Here is a 17,463-nt window from a genome sequence, read left to right on the forward strand (position 1 = left end):
ATTGTTAGAATATCAAAAACATTTCTATTTGCGTAACCATGGTACAAACTGGTCTTTATTAAGTCTGTAGTCTAAACATGCCACTACTTATTGGTAAAAGTCAGCATATTATTCAGTTGCAGAAAGTTACTTATTAAATATATAACATTATCAAATACATGTTTTACTTTCTAATTAGGTTATGTATCCCAAAAATCAATCAGTAACTAATCTTACATGCTGGTATTTCTTTTGCTCTGGTAGAAATTTTATAGTGATCTCTTTAACAACAGATTCAAAACAAATGTTCTGCCCCCCCCCTTTTTTTTTTTTTTTTTTTTTTTTTTTGTATTCATGCAGCAAATTCCACATGCACAGGTTTTAAATTTAAAATATATATATGTATGATTTTTCTATAAAAAGTGTTAGAACTTGGAATGCAGCAGAAAGAATGCATATAAAAGTAGTCTTACTGATTTGAAAAATTGTTATAGTGTGATTGCTCAAAGAACAATTATGTGCATAGTTTCCAGAGCTTGGCATGTTTTGAAAATTTGGCAACTTCTACTAAGGTGGTTGGGCTAATATAAAAATGCTTTTTTTTCATATGTAAAACATGGTGTCTGCTAAAAACATCACATCAAAAACCTTGTGAATGGGGAAAACATGATTCAAAACATTGTAGCAGAAAAGAAAGCAAGGGCAAAACATAGCAGCTCTAAAACATTGTTATAGAAAATAAAATGATATAAAAACTTCACAGTTTTAAACCATCATTATTCACAAAATCGTGATTAAAAAGTAAAGTGCCTACAAGTTATTACATGATAATTACATCACAGATGTGAATTTTCTTATATGTATATATATATATATATATACATATATAAAAAGTTAGCAGATTTTCACATAATGATTTTTGAGTATAAGGAGTAATATTTTTACCTCTGTATTTCATATTATTGTTTTAACTAATAAATTTATATAGAAAAGCAAGAAGGAAACTTAAGCATTCAAAATTTGGAAATTAGGAAAAGTTAATGCTATGTATAGCAGTTAATAACATTTTAATTTATATTACTAATTATTAAATTTCATAACTTAATTAATCTTTTTGTAAAAGATGTATTAGTAGATTTTCATATAAGAGAATAGTATAAAAGAGGAAAATATATAAGTTTAAAACTCCATTAATTGTTGTACATAGCATTAATTTTTACAAATTGTGGTTTTTGAATGCTTAAGTCTTGTTCCTTTTCCAAAAATGCATTAATTAATACAAAATATGAAGTATAGAGGTAAAAATATCGCTTATTTCTTCTTGTGCTGATAAATTACACAAAAAATCTCTTAAAATATTTTCAGTTAAGAAAATGTCTTAAGTGTTATCATTGTGCAATGATTCGTAGGTGCTTTTTTTTCCCCCTTCCTTCATGATATTTTACACACTAATGTACTAATGTTTTAAAACTGCCAAGTTTTTTAATCACTTTATATTCTATAATGATATTTCATACCAGGATACTTTCTCCACAATGTTTTTATATGTAATCCTATAATATAGGATGTTACTCACAGCTACTACAATACTAATTTTGCATAAAATAGGTAATTTAGAAAGAAAGCAAATGTGCATGGATAAATAATAATAAAGTTCTAATACTCAGTTTTAATGATGTAATAACAAATTCAGTGCTTTGTATTAAAAAAAAAAAGAATAATGAAAAGGATAATTAGAAGGCAAGATTAAATTATGAAATAAATGTATGACTTTATAATAACTGATAGTTTTGAGGTGAAGATGAGTGCCATTTATCTTTGCACTTCCCATAGTTACTGATATTAGTTAAACAAATACATGGCACATTGTTTGTAAAAATGAATAATTTATTTCATTATATGTTATTTTCTTTTTATTAGGTTTTATTGCAATAATAGCAGTATAATTATTTGTAAATTTTAATTCATCAAAATATTAAGATTTTACTGGTGCATTTACCCAAACTCAGCAACTGATAAATTTGTAACTCAAATCAAAGCAGTATTTTCAGAATTTTTCTGAAGGTAATGTATCTTGTTAACATAAATTTTGTGACACTATTATTCCTTGCTTTGATTTAATTCTTTTGCTTAATTTTCAGGTCTTATGCTGCAGCGCATTACACAATTCCAAGATGGCAGTCTCATTTTGGCTCTGGATGATTCTAAGATTATTGAAATGGAAACAGTTCCAAGCCCTGTTATAACAGATCAGAATGAAATATTAGGAGAAATATTTCCTGTTCCTGCTAAACTTAAAGCTACCTTGAGTGATGATGTAATTCAGAGATTTGAATGGAAATATTATCTTCGAAGAGAGGGGAAAGGAAAGAATAGACAGATTACTCAAGTTGGTCGTAAAATGAAAGTAAGTTTGTTTATGTTTGTTGTGTGATTATTATTGTGTAAATTTTGTTTTAAGCATTCCATGAATTCCCCCTCCCCCAGTCAAACTCTTAGTTTAAGTATGATTTCTGTAAACTTATGCAAATGTGCATGGATAAATAATAATAAAATAATGGATAAAGTGCATTTTTAGTTAATGTATGTTTTTTTTAACCCTTTCAACACAATGAAAGGCACAAAAATGCATGCACAACTGAGGCTGGTTTTTCTTTCATAAGCATTTCTCCATGGCTTAAGAATTTTTCTGTACTAAACGTAAATCCATGAAATTACAGAAAGATGAACATATTGTTTAATAATGTTTTGTAGAATATATATGTGGCATATGCTTTATATATATGAAAACAAAAAAAATTATATAGAAATATGCAGTCATTCCCAGTATTTTTGTGCATTATACCACTGAAAATTTATCAATAAATATTTAAAGGAAGAAATTTAGAAATAATTTTTCACAAAGACCAAAAATTGGAATTCATAATTAATAAAATTCAATAAATCCTTTAAATGTAGAATAAGAATTCTAATTGTTAAAAAAAAATTGAAAAACCAAAAATAAATAAAAAAGAACATGAAAAATTAGGAATCCAGTTACCGCTAATATAACTTCATCAGGAGGGGTATACACCAAATTCAATTACAATTCCTCTTCCATTAGAAAATCTTTGCTTTTCTGTATCCAAATAAGCTGATGAACCATTCCAGTATATTTTTTAATCTTAACAGTTCATTTGAAAATTCTGGTCATCCCCAGAATGAGGAAGAATAAAGCAAGCGTACAAAGTAAAATCACAAAAGAAGATTTTCTCTGAATTTAAAATGAACCTTTTAAAATATGAAAACTTGCCCATATAATATAGAAAAAATTAGTGAAAACATTAAATATCTTCAGTGAATAAATAAATTTAAGTATATAGACATATTCACATACTCCATATACTTACTTTTTTTTCCTTTCCTTAATTTAAATATTTTGCACATTAATTTTTTTTCAGTGTTTACTGGTAAATTCTGACATTATACATTTGACAACTTAAAATTCATTTTTGGTCTGATAAATTTTAAACCAGAGATCTTCACACAGTCTTATGTTACAATCATTGCATTCATAATTGCTCATTTGCCTTTTTGAAGGAGTGTGAATATATAAAGCATCAGTGTTGCACTTGTCTTAGAACATTTATTTGAACAAAGCACTTCTGTCTGTCTTTGAAAGCAGTTATTTTAGGTTCTTTTTCTGCAAAACCAAAATTTCAGCAGTTTTCAGTTTGGATAGTCAAACATTTCAGTCATTCCTTTCTCCCCCCTCATTACAATTTCACAACCAGTATTTGTTCCAGGTTTAAAAAGCTCATTCACCAGTCACCAGTGATGGAGGTATGAAAAAAAATATCAGTATTTAAATGATACGACAAGAAAGTTCTTCAAGTAGAGATTTAATAACTCTTTTCCCATATAATCTTGAAGTTTCTTTTAATTATATTTCTTTTCCTGTATAAACAATAAAGTTACAATTATGCAATCTGACTTAGATTTGCATAATGTTTTAAAAGCTTTTGTCACTTATATACTGTAATGCTCAAAACAGAAAGGTTTCACATACATAAGGTATAATTCTGGAATAGAAATTGTCCTGCAAACTCAGGCACCCAACACTCTTGGGGGGAACTCCCATAACGTTCATCAATAAATACCACAAGTGCACAAAATTACCCAATGCTCTGGGGGGGGACCTCCCATAGCATTCATCAATAAATACCAGGTGCACATTTAAAGAGCCCTCAGGAAGCCTCTGAGTCCCAAAAAATGCCTTTGGCCTTATGTTTTTATAATCAAAATCCAAGTGCATAGACTCATCTTTGTCCCATTTTTAGTAGAAGGTCAAGTCTACATGTATCTCAAATCCTATGGACATGTAACATCATCTTGTGCAAAAAATATTAGTTTCTAAAATGTTCCAAAACTCTGACATGAATGCATGATGGGCAAGGAGGAATGAAAATATGCTCTATCATGCCAGTGTGCCAGCCAGGAAATAAGTGTGTTTCATGCTAGCACATTTGGATCATAGTTGGTGTGAAAGGGTTAAGTAGTGAAAATGCCCCTTTCCCCTCTTTTTTTTTAAGGTTATATATTAGTAATAAAGGGAGCTGAACTCAAATAATTTTATCATTCATTGAACTTGGAGAAATCTTAGACAAGTGAAGGCACTATTTGCTTTGTGAATTCCTTGCTGTTACCTAAAGCTGTATGGAATGCATTTTACAGTTAAGATAAGTGCAATGTCTGTAGTTGCAACATATTGTTTATTTGTGTGTTTCAGAAACAAAGGCTGGTTTTGAAAGAAAAGTTTAATCATCATCAACGTGAGGCTAATTACTAATTGACTAGCATGCTTGGATGCAATTATAGGAGAAGTACATCACTTAAACAATACAAGCTTTATTGGAGAAATCAACAAAAATCAATGTAATATTTGTAAATTTTGCGGAATTTACAAATATTATACTGATTCTTGTTGTTTGGCTCATGATTTTTTTATACAAAATTTTCAAATATTAAATATTATGCTGATTCTTGTTGTTTGACTTCTCCAATAATCATTATTCAGCATCTTATTTTAACCTGAAATACAAGTTTTGATTCCTTGGTGTTTGGTTACCCAATAAAATAACCTAAAATAAAAATTACTCTAAATCACCAAATGAACTTGTTATCATTATCATCATTTACATGAAATTGCTATCATTGTGCTGCCCTTTTAATTTCTAATTATTAGAGATGAAAATTGAAGCCTCTACACTAATTCTGTAAGGAAATCTACCTATGTGAGTTACCTGTTGCTCTTACCTATGTGAAATATTTTACTTTTTTTTGGTACTTGCATATTATTGCAACCACCTTATTAGAAGTCCTCAAATTTTGAAAATGTCTCAAATTCTGACAACCATGTGCATAACTATTCTTCAAGCAATCATGCTCATGAGAATTCTTTAGTCAAGCAACATCACCACTTTTATATGCACGGTGGCTTATCTGTAAATAGGTTAGCTAGGCTATAGCCTACAGTGACAAATTTTCAAAGGTGGAATTTTTTTCTGCCCAAAAGCAGAATATTGACTTCACAAAATTTCTTATCTGTCCAACTGGTTCTCGGTTATAAGCTACCTGGTGGCAGCACCATTTGGTGATCTCTCTCCCACATCACATCGATATTACATTGTCTCTTGTTTTGAAATTCACCACAGAGCAGGAATATACATGGCAGCACCGGCTGCCTTATTCTGCAGTGTCATTTGCAATTTTTTTCTTGTTTTACAGATCTAATGCATACAAATGGCAGATGATAGAAAGTATTCAGGTAGATGAGAATACAAAACAAAAGTCAGAGGAGAAACAAAGAAAATTTTGAAGAAAACTAAAAAATTTACTCCTTCTTCTTCAAAAGTGCTCCAGAAACACTGGTTCTTCACCAAGAGCACTCTTGGTGAAGAATTCGAAGATAATATACCCAGAACATCAAAGGAGATTAGTGTTTTTTCAGCCTTATGTGGAGGTGAAGATGCTACAGAAAACTATGATGAACAAGAGGAGAATTTTCAAAAAATAGTATCATTATTATTGTCTCAGTTTTTTTAATTTGACTAAGACCTGCAAAGTGGATTGGTAATGATGAACTCACAGATTTTGTTGCATGAAATGGATACTTTCAAAATGCAGATTCAAGATGAGTCTACAGAGATTAAACGTGTCTTTTGAACTCAATAGTCTTCAAAAGAGAGCTTCAAAATGGTGAAGTTTCAAACTGGCAATGGATAATTTATTCTGAAAGAAATGGTAGAATTTACTGTGAGCCTTGTCGTTTATTATCCAAGTGGATACATCTTTTTGCAGAGATACAGAATTAAATGATTGGAAAAATCTGAAAGAATGCATAGAATAGCATGAACAATCTATAAATCACAAAAATTCTGTGGTGGCTCTTAGCATGAAGGTTTCCTGTAAGGAAGCACAAGGGAAACATTATTGGACAGAAGTTTTGCAATACATTGTTATCATCGTAACAAAGTTAGCAAATTGAGATCTTGCGTTGAGAAGTTCTGATGAAATTCTTGGATTGTGTCACGATGGAAACTTTTTAATAGTAGTGAAACTAATACCTGAATTTGATCCATTAAGGAATTATGAGAGACTGGGTAGTGGTAAAATAAATTATCTTTTGTCTTCGATGTATGAAAAAGTGGTACATATAATGGCTCAAAAATGCAGAGATGTTATGTCTGCCAGTATAAGGACGGCTAAATATTTCTCATTAATTGTGGATTCAACATGTGACATCTCATCAGTTGTCATAAAATATGTCCAAGAACATAGAACACCAACATATTTATTCTAACATTCATCCAAATATTGGACATAAATCCAAGGAATTGTATACTGCTATGACTAGCACCTTGACATCTCTTGAAGTTAATTTAGATGATTGTAAAGGCCAGTCGTACAGTAGTGCTGCGAACATGTCAGGAGCCAATACTGGTCTCCAAGTGAGAATTAAGAATGCAAATTTGCTGAATTTACACACCCTGCTCAGCCTATTCATTGAAATTCCCCCCAGTTCAAGCATTTGGCCCCCATGCAGTATGAATTTGAGACCAATGCTTTAGAATACAAATATAATGATGCTTTTTCAAGTGTTATGATATGTAGAGGTAATGTTACAGTATATCCAATGTAGACCTCCTAATGTGAAAATTCTCTGTTGATTTAAACAAAATATTTATATTTTGCTGAATTTTGCACACTATTTACATATTTTATTGGCTGCATAAAACTTTGCTTTTTATAGTACTAATGTAAGCAAATAAAGTATTTTATAGTTCTAATGAACCCATATTACCTTACTTATACTAAAATCATTATATTTTGCATTTTAATATCTAAAATGTGCATCTTCAAGAAGTTAAGGACTTCAATCTTCAAGAAGTTAATGACATATTTACTCATATTAAGCTTTATATGTATGTGCATTTACTTTCAGGTAAATGGAGAAATATTAGTTGCTGTTGAGTTTGATCGAGAACAGTATAGTGAAATTGTGTATGACAAGAATCAAATTCCTCTCATAACTGTGCATTATGATGAACTGGGTCGACCTGTGCAGTGGCAGCCAAGCCAAAATATCACCCCTGTTCAGCTGAAATATGACAAATTTGGACGACTGGAACGATGGGAAAGAGGTTCGCTTTCTGAACGATATTCATTTGACATCAATGGACGTTTGGCAGATATTCGTTTCTCAGACAGTAGTGGCATTATGTACAAATATGATGATGGACCAGCTGCATTAGTGAGTGTCTGAATTTTCCCTTTAAAATAAATTACAAGTCATAGACAATTTTTTTCTTCAACCAATTATTTAGTATTATTAAATATTGGTCATTTCATGATTGTTTTCACTTAAGTCCATTTTAAAAGACATAAGTATATGAAGCAGAATTCCAGGGCTGTCATCTTCACCCATGGTACTATTTGAACAGGCATCGTCATAGACATAACAACAATCACAACAACATATGAAGCAGATTACTCCCATCAGTATGCCACCATAATTTAAATAATCATTTTAGTCATCACATTAAATTGTTTATGTATTATTGTTTATTCATTAACATTTATGTATTCAAATGGTTGGAATGTTCACCTTTGTCATATAATTATATAATATCTGTGAATTTATATTGACCTGTTTTTAATTAATTTAGATGAACTTTGAAGAAAAACAACTTTTAATGTAGTAAGTAAAGTAGCCAAAATATTAGTTAAAGTAGCCAAAATATTAGAAAACTATCTTTCCCCAATAATACACTGATCCACTGTTAGCTTAGATCACAACTTATATTCTTACAAGCATAGATTAAGGTACTGATATTATTCTTGAGGAATGTTAGCCCATGCTGACCTAATGGCAGCTCTTATTTCATTCAGATTGAATGATGGCATTTCCAGTCTTTGGAGTGACCATTCCTCTTCATCCCGCAAATGCTGATTAAGGTTGATGTTGAACTGAAAAGGAGCAGTTTTAGCTTCAAATCATGTTCTTCAAACCAAATTGAAATCAATTGTGTTTGCTGACAAAGTGCTAAAATACTGCAACCATAAATGAGTACATATTTTCAATAGTAATACTGAGGTAAGCTGTGATGCTAAGAATTGTTTCCAGACATATCAAAGGACCTACAATACTTGAGAAAAATATTTGTGTTTTCGAGTGATAACTTAGGTATACTTGGTGGTATTCAACTGTTAAAATCCTTCCATTGTGTCCATTGTGTTGAAGTCTGTTGTGTTGGATATCTGAATATGCTTTGTGATGCACCTGAATTATATTGAGCTTAAAACTGTTGTACTGTTGTCCTATTCCTGCAGCCATTTTGTACCAACTGCCTTTCACAACTTTCATTCATTAACATTTTCCAACCGTAATTGTCCTTAATGGCTCAGTTACCACTCTCTAAATACCCAAGTTACTGTTGTGTGAGAAAAACCTAGAGCATTAACCATTTCAGAAACAATAGAGTTTTCCAATGATAATGCCTTGTTTACAGTCACTCAGATTTTTTGTTTAGCCATTTTCATACTAACTGAATTGATAACTTTTTCTTCTCGATGAGTGTGCCATATATAAACAGTTTCTAGCTTTTATGTCAATAAATATCATTGGCAGATCAGTTTTGTTTAAAATAACTGATTTGTCGGTGTCTACTATTTGTTTGTATTATGTTACTTCATTTCACATACCAGTTCTTCATCTCATTGACTTTCAAGCCTGTAATGCATTATCGATTAGGGTGAGATAATTAATGCCTGAAAAAGTTAAATAAGAGGTATTAAAAGAAGACAATAAATTAAAAAAAGAAAAATTATTCAGTTTTATGACATTTTTTATCTCTAAGAATTAATACTAGTGCTTCTTTAGCTAAGAGTCAGTCATTACTTGATTTGTCTGTAAAAATATTTCAGTAATACATAAATATTTCTTAGGCTTTATTGAGATTTGCAATAAATCAGGATTAATATTATAAAATCAGAGATATGATAATCTTGCAATTATTAAATTCAAGTCAATTCCTGTATATGAAAAGTAACACCAGAGTATCTGGGACTCTTCATCACCTCTACCTGGCACCATCTGTATTACCTCCTTAATCATCAGGTCCAATGATCTCATTTTTTATATTCATTCATTTTTGGGCTGGAATTGCAAATATGTATTTGCATAGTTTTATTAGACATGATTTCTGATCAATATATTCTTTTTTTTTTATCTGCAAGCATATTTTGTATTGCCACACAAAGGCAGAGTTTAAAAAGAAAATGGGACAAATAGTAGTATGTAACTGAGCAGTGAAATATGGTGACAGTCCTATATATAGGGGATGTATGGCCACTCTATATATAAGTCATTAGACAACATATATGTGTATATTTAATCTATGTATAAGAAATATAAGTAAGAAATGATTTTTGTTCTATAATTATAGTTAATGCATAAAATACTAACTTTTTTTATTATTATTTCTTTAGCCTACGGAAGTCATTCTTCCTAGCGGAAGTCGTTACCTGTTACAGTATGATTCTGTTGGAAGCCTGCAAAACATCATTATGCCAAACGGTCATAAACACGAAATTGCTATTCAGATTTCATTTGGTTTTTATAAGCAGCTTTATTTGTCGCCAGGTGTAAAATATCCATACATTATTCACACAAATGAACTTAATCAGGTTTTAGTTAAACAGCTACCAAAAAATAAAGGAAGAGTTATTTATAAATATGATGAAGGAGGACTGCTTTCCACTCAAGTTTGTGGCAGTGAACAGACTGATTTTACATATTATGAACAGAAATCATTGCTAAAATCTGTGGTGAAAGTTGCATCCGGAATAGAATTGAAGATAGAATACAGATACCATGGTTCACTGCTAAAAGAAGAGAGACATAGGTTTAGCAGCCGAAGTGGCATGGATAGTGCAAAGTTCAAGTTTGTTTATGATGGTCGATTGTCATCAGCTATTGTTGAAATCAACAGTAAAAGTTCATCAGAAATAAAATATCGGTACAATACTGAAACTGGCATACTTGAACAAATTCAGCATTTTATAATACACAGACCAAAAATTAATAGTATATTCATACAAGATGAAATGAGGCAATATTCTAAGACTATTGGCTTAGATGCTTATGGTAGGATTGTTGTTCTTGCTGTAACATTATGGAATAAAGAGATATATTCCCTAAATCTTTTGTATGATAATCGCAATAGGGTGAAACAATCACGTATGAAAATAGGGCGTGAAGGAATGATAAATGTATCTAATTATACTTATACATTAGATGGTTTTATAGAAGAAGTGACTGGCAATGATAAGTGGAAATTTTCTTATGACATTAATGGCAATCTTAATAGTATCTTCGATGGACAGCATCAGTTGTCCTTACGCTATGATGACAGTGATCGCTTATTAGCATATGGTGAATCTCTATCTTATTCTGTTGATGACAGAGGATTTATAGTTCAAAGAGGTGAAGAAAAATTCCGGTTTAATGCTGATGGTCAAATGACACATGCATTTCAGCTTCATCAATATGAAACATTTTACTATTATGATCACAGAAATAGATTGGTTGCACGCAAGGACCATAGAGGAAATGTTACTCAATATTTTTATTCTGATCCATTGCACCCTGATCGCCTTACCCACCTCCATTACCCTAAAGATGAGATGACCTTTATGTATATATATGATAGTAGTGGTCATTTAATGTATGTACAGCAAGATGGAGTAAAATACTATGTTGCTAGCGATCACCTAGGAACACCAGTTGCATTGTTTAATGCTGAAGGTGCGATTATCAAAGAAATGAGCCGTACACCATTTGGTAGAATGTTGTCTGACAACAATCCTGATTTTTATCTTCCTGTAGACTTCCAAGGTGGTATTAGAGATCCCCTTACAAATTTAATACATTATGGTGGTCGTGTATATGATCCTCTTGCAACTCAGTGGCTTGTTCCTGATCTGAATGTGATCCAACATAAGTTAAAAGCACCATATAGTTTACATCTGCATAGATTCCATGGTAATGATCCTATCAATCCTTATCAAGAAATAAATCATCTTACTGGTAAGTATTTAAGTATATATTTCTTAAAAACTGACTGTGTGCTTTTAAAAAATTATAACTTACATTGTAAGATTTAGAAAGGATGTAGTAAATGTATTTTAATGTTGGTTTATACTTCATATCTGCACCTTGTCAATTAGCAGAAGGGCTTAAAAATATTAAATTTTGCAAATTCAATAGGTAGAACCTTCCTTTTTTCATTGTTTTTGGTAATAACTTGGTCACAACAATACCAACCCTGCTTTATATTTAATACATTAAATTCAGTCTTTAAATCTGAATTACATGCAATTCCTGCAGGCTTTTACTTACTTTTCTTTTCTTCTTTTTTAAATTTTAGGTGTAAAGCTTTATTATCTGTTTATTTAATATTTTGTTTTATGTTTATTAATTTATCAATATATTGGCCAGTTGGAACTATTTCCATCATGAAGAACTTTGTTTTAAATCAAATCCTAAGTTAATACTTAGTTACTACTAAGTTAATACTAACAACTTTCTTTTAAATCAAATCCTAAGTTAATAATGTTATTACATGGTAGAAGCACATATGATTGTATTCCTATGTAAGAAAGGTGATTAAAATTTGGTGGCTCACAAGTGAAGATGCTGTTGATAAAAGAAGAAAGACAATCTGACTCTTATGATTCATAATCAGAGGTTTTCTTGATCAGAACTGCGAAGCTGCTGCACAAATTATGTCACAATCTTATCACTGTGAGCAAGATCTGCATCCAGTAATGGATAGATTAAAATAAACATATTTTTCTGAAGATAATTTCAATTCATTTTATTTGAAACACTTGTTTTTTAATTTAATTTTGTTATTTCAACAATTAATATTCTTATTTTTCCATCCCCCAATTGCTTACATTTTACAGTGATATCACTCAGACTCAATGGTTCTAATCAATTTTTCTGTTCAATGAAGCTGGTCAACATAGATAATATGATTATCACTGCTATTTTGCACAATATTTATAGAATTAAAAATAAAGTAAAATGTTTTAGGATGAAACATTAAAATCATGTTTACACATAAGCAAAATGAACTGTCACAGATGACCAGTCTGCTTCATCAGCTGGAGTTGGAATGAATGCCTGGAACTAAAACTTGATTAACTCTGACAAAACAGACTGGTCATCTGAAAAAGCACTTATTTTGCTTATGTTTAAACGTGGTTTTAGTGTCTCAACCTAGAATATTTTACTTCCTTTTTAACTTCATTCTAACTGTGTGTGCCTTTTAATTCTTCAGCTGTTTAATGCTGAAGCAATATTTATACTCTTAGAAATACCATCTGCTTTTAGAGGTGATTGCCATGAGAAGTTTTACTTTTGTTTATTATTGAAATATATGCTGCTTTGCTGCAACTGTTCTCAGTAAGCAGGCTGGATGCCATATGAGGTTTTACTGTATTTAATATCAAAATATATGCTTGTTGATATAGCTGCTGTTAGTCAGCAAAATTCATTTATTAATATTATGATGGTTATATTCTGAATATGAAACGAAAAATCTCACATTCTAAATTGTGACATACATTATTCAAACTTTTCAATATTAGTAGATTCAATCAGAAACTAATCAGAATTTTTTTAGAAGTTCTGGGAAATTTCTATCTGCTATAAGCAAGTCTAATGAATGGCATTGGCCTTCGTTTAGCATCATCTTCATTCCACCTTATAATTAATCTTGTTCTGTCTTGTTTCTGATGTAATTTTTTTAATGATCAGGTAATTGTTTCTAGCCTGCTTTTTAAACATGCTCATTTGAAGCTCATCTGATAGACCCCCGATAAGTTAAATCACCTTTTATTCAAACTTTTAACAATAAATATCTATATTTAAAGGGAAGATTTAAATTCTGCATATACATAAAGTTTCAATTTTGGTTTAATTTTTGCAGCAAAATCTGAACTTTTAATTCATCTTGTGATCAGTCTATAGTTAGTAATGTACAGTATTTGATTATTGAATTAACTAATGATTCCACAAAAGTACATTTGTGTTGATGTTGATTTGTCTGGTTCATGCTAGGGCTATTTGCTTAATGGAAATTTTCTTTGTAGAGGACTTTTTGAGGACTTTTGTCCACATTTACATGGCTTTTATCCACATTACACATGTCAAAAAACATGAAAACACCCATACAGCCAGGATGTTTGCCTGGAATCGAACACAGGTCTAATTAAAAATTTTCTGGGGTTTCTCCATCTGCCTGCTAATCAAAAGTTATTAACAAGCTCATTCTATTGCATGCTTGTCAGCATTTCAGAATTTTTTTAATTGTTTATTCTTTTTCAGATTTGGAAGATTGGCTGTCTGTAGTTGGATTTGATACAAATAGCATATTGTCATCTCTATGCCCTTTGGAAAGATGCAGCAAGTTCTCCTATCTGTATGAGAGCCCGCCGGCAATATCTGGTATTGCCTGTGCTGTGAATGCCCTGTCAACCGAATTTCACAGATTCTCCACTGTTCCTAAAACAGAAGTTAAAATTAGTAACAATTTCCCTCGCACTATTAGCCCTCGACTTACCACTATACAATCTGTTCTTGGAGATGGTATACTGTTGTCAAATCATCATGGTAAAGCATTTGTAAATACAGTTTCTGATGGGCCTACAATACTGAGAGATGTTGTTGTCACTGTTTTTAATGAAACAAATATGCTTAACTTATGCTTTTCAAGAAATGGGCAAGATGCATTTTATTTTGTGCAAGAGGATGCAAGCAGAGCTCAACGAAATTGGGATCAGTTGCAAAGATTGGGTACAATGTTTAATGTGACAATGCATAATGTAGATCCCAGTGAGGGAAGCAGTGGTCAAGTAGATATTAAACTGCAGAGCCCAAGCATGATTTTAAATATAAGGTATGGGTCAACAGTGGATGATGAATACAAGCGGTTGGTTCGTCTTGGGAAACGGCGTGCAATTGAGGAAGCATGGCAGCTTGAAAAACAGTTGGCTGTCAGTGGACATAAAGGAATGTATGACTGGTCTAAGATAGAAAAAGATGAGCTTATATCAAGTGGTAGCGTTGCTAAATATCATGGTGCTTACATACATGATGTTAGTCAATTTCCAGAACTGATAGATGATCCCACCAATATTATCTTCAAGAAAGAAAGCTCAAGAAAACGGCGTAACAGACCACGAAAACCAAAATAGAGATCACTTACGTAAAGTTTTATTCATCTTTCTTATTTTTAAACTGCAGTTGCTGATGGGTTAACTTTTCTGTTCTTCTGGTTTAAGCCATCATTTAGCAACTTCATTTGGTCACATTCACTCATTTGACTGAATGTCCCCTGTGATTCTGACCCATGTTGGGTTATTGACATTTCAAAATATCCATTGTACTAAGGTACAATTTGAGAAGCTTTATGATATCCTGTCCGAATTTTGCACATCGACTTCCAAAACACACTTTTATGAGCTACATTCAGAGGTGAGAGTAATCGAATGCACTTTTGACTGTATAAAAAAATTTCACTTATATGATGTACTGATATATTATGTAAAATACTGTGATTATAGATGACTAATTTATCATTTCTGATGATATCGTATATAGCAGCAGACTTGTGCTGAAATGTCAGGGTCCATGATGATTTAATGTAAATGCAGTACACATGAATATATATATGCATATTTGTTTATAATTTACTTAACATAGAGCATGGCATGATAATTTAAGATTGTTTTCCTTATCTCTTAAGGTCATACCATTGAATGTAATTAATATAGTGTTCTGCTAAAGCCAAAAATTGAGTAGACACAAAATTTAAATACTAATGGCTGTCAAACAGGGACTGAAACGAATGGTCTAGTGATGACTTATAGTTATTGTGCCATGTTTTTTGTCTAGAAATTTATAGTTGTCTTACTTTTAAGATCATCTTCTTTCACTGCAAAATACTTAAATATTGTGCTGTATAATTTTTCTTCATCACGTTGTCTGCATAGTAATTTAAAATACTTCTTTAATTAGAAGCCACAAATCAAAATTAGTGGTTTCTTAGACTAACAAATCTAGGTTTTGTGAAAATATAATTCAGAAAACTGATAAGAGTTTACTAGCTGATATTTTATGAAGTCATCATGTCAGCAATGGCTATAGTACACTTCTTTTAAAGGACTTTATGCATGCCTAGAGCATTTTAGTTTTTCCTGCAAAATTTTCTATTCTACATGAATTTGCTTTCTGTCATGCTAGAGTTGTAGGGAATGGTCATGTATGCATTTTTTGAATTTTTTTTTTCACTTCTTACATTCACGGAAATCAAATAAGAAATAAAGTTTACCTATCCATCAATTTACAACATTTACGATTTCACTCATTGATTCTGCACATCTGATGACAATTGCATACTTTACAGTTGTAAATACTTCAAAAATTTAATGACTGAATTAAATAAGAGTGATTAATGAATGGCAAATTAAATTAAATAAGAATTGTAACTGCTGCCAAGGGACTGTGAGAAACTTCTGGATGGTTGTTGTTGCATTTTATTTGATCGAATTTACAACTTGAGTTAATCTTTATTTTAAATTCTTCCATTATGAGTAGTAGTAAATCAAGTCTCTTTTAAATAGTTGATGCACTCTAATTAACATTTTTAAGTATCCAGTATGTCTTTAACAGTATTTTATTATCCTGCTCCATTATATTTGTTCCCATAAGTATTCCTGTTTTTCCAATAAATATTGTTATATTTTTATATTAAATATTTAGCTTTTTTGTAGTACAATTAAAAGCAAAATACTGTGCAATGCCATTCTTTTAATTTGCACTTTTTTATTTAAAAAAATAATTTGTTACTTATTACTCCTTCACTGTGGCCTTTGATTTTTATTTTACCTGCTTCAAGAAATATATAACTTTAAATATAAATTATTGTTATAAGCAAAATATAAATTATTGTTATAAGTAAGCATTTTGTATAATATCTTTTTAAGGGGAAAAAATTGCTACCTTATAAGTGTTTAATTGTGTACTTTTATTCAAAGAATGAAAGGAATCTGAATGAGTACTTTTACTCCCACCTCTGGCTACACACTAATGCTTTATAAATCAGTGACTAGTTATCTTATATGTGTGTGTATGTGTGTGTGTGGTTCTACAAAGACGCTGGTGCTGTTGCACAACCCACAGGGTAATGAAAAGATTATTCTTTTTATGCTATGATTATTGGAAATGAAGCCATGAACTTTTCCATAAATCATTTTTGAATTTGTAAAAAGAATAGTGCACAATCAGGTCTGCAAATTTATATTTGATTGATGAGAGCCATGTATGTTAATAAACTGTATATTAAATTTTTAATATGTCTTAGTCTTTCATTTATTATTTATATCTTTTCAATGATGGCACTATATAGGTGTGATTATAAAGAAGTCACATTCTGAGGTGTTAATTGTCATTCATTTAAAGAGAAGCTCTTTTCAGCTTCGGAATGACAAATAGAAGTATTAATTAAATTTTTTATCTTAATTGAAGTCAAATAGGCAATCCTATTGGTGATTGATGTTCCGAATTCCACAAAGCACACAAACCCAAAAATGAAATTGGAAAATTACAATATTTAAACCCTGTAGAGTCATTAGTGTTTTTTTTTTTTTTTTTTTTTTTTTTTTTTTTTTTAAGCAGAAGAGGTGAAAAATGTGCAGTGCCCTCACTGGGACTCGAACCGTTTATCTCTCGAATACGCACCGATGCTTCCAATTATATCATGAAGTCATGTGCAGAGGAGGGAGAAAATACCTTATATACTCCCCCTTTTAAAGACCGACTGAGAATAAGGAGACCCAATCGCCAAATCCTTGTGGTGACTATTTACCGTCCAT

At 31.0% G+C, this 17,463-nt stretch overlaps 1 protein-coding gene across 2 annotated transcripts in view; it reads left to right on the forward strand.

Moving 5' to 3' along the window:
* The window catches only part of LOC118189141 (teneurin-m-like), an 866,809-nt gene extending 849,867 nt beyond the window's left edge, over window positions 1-16,942 (forward strand). For both annotated transcript variants that reach the window (XM_085815896.1, XM_085815897.1), the window contains exons 27-30: window positions 2,121-2,386; window positions 7,463-7,771; window positions 10,009-11,608; window positions 13,916-16,942. In XM_085815896.1, coding sequence (XP_085672022.1) covers window positions 2,121-2,386; window positions 7,463-7,771; window positions 10,009-11,608; window positions 13,916-14,784 — 3,044 coding nt within the window. In that variant the 3' untranslated portion in view covers window positions 14,785-16,942. The remainder of the gene's footprint in view (window positions 1-2,120; window positions 2,387-7,462; window positions 7,772-10,008; window positions 11,609-13,915) is intronic.
* Window positions 16,943-17,463: the final 521 nt, after the last annotated feature.

Source organism: Stegodyphus dumicola, chromosome 4, assembly GCF_044657685.1.
Source record: "Stegodyphus dumicola isolate Sdum_Otavi_A_Nest chromosome 4, ASM4465768v1".
Taxonomy (NCBI): domain Eukaryota; kingdom Metazoa; phylum Arthropoda; class Arachnida; order Araneae; family Eresidae; genus Stegodyphus; species Stegodyphus dumicola.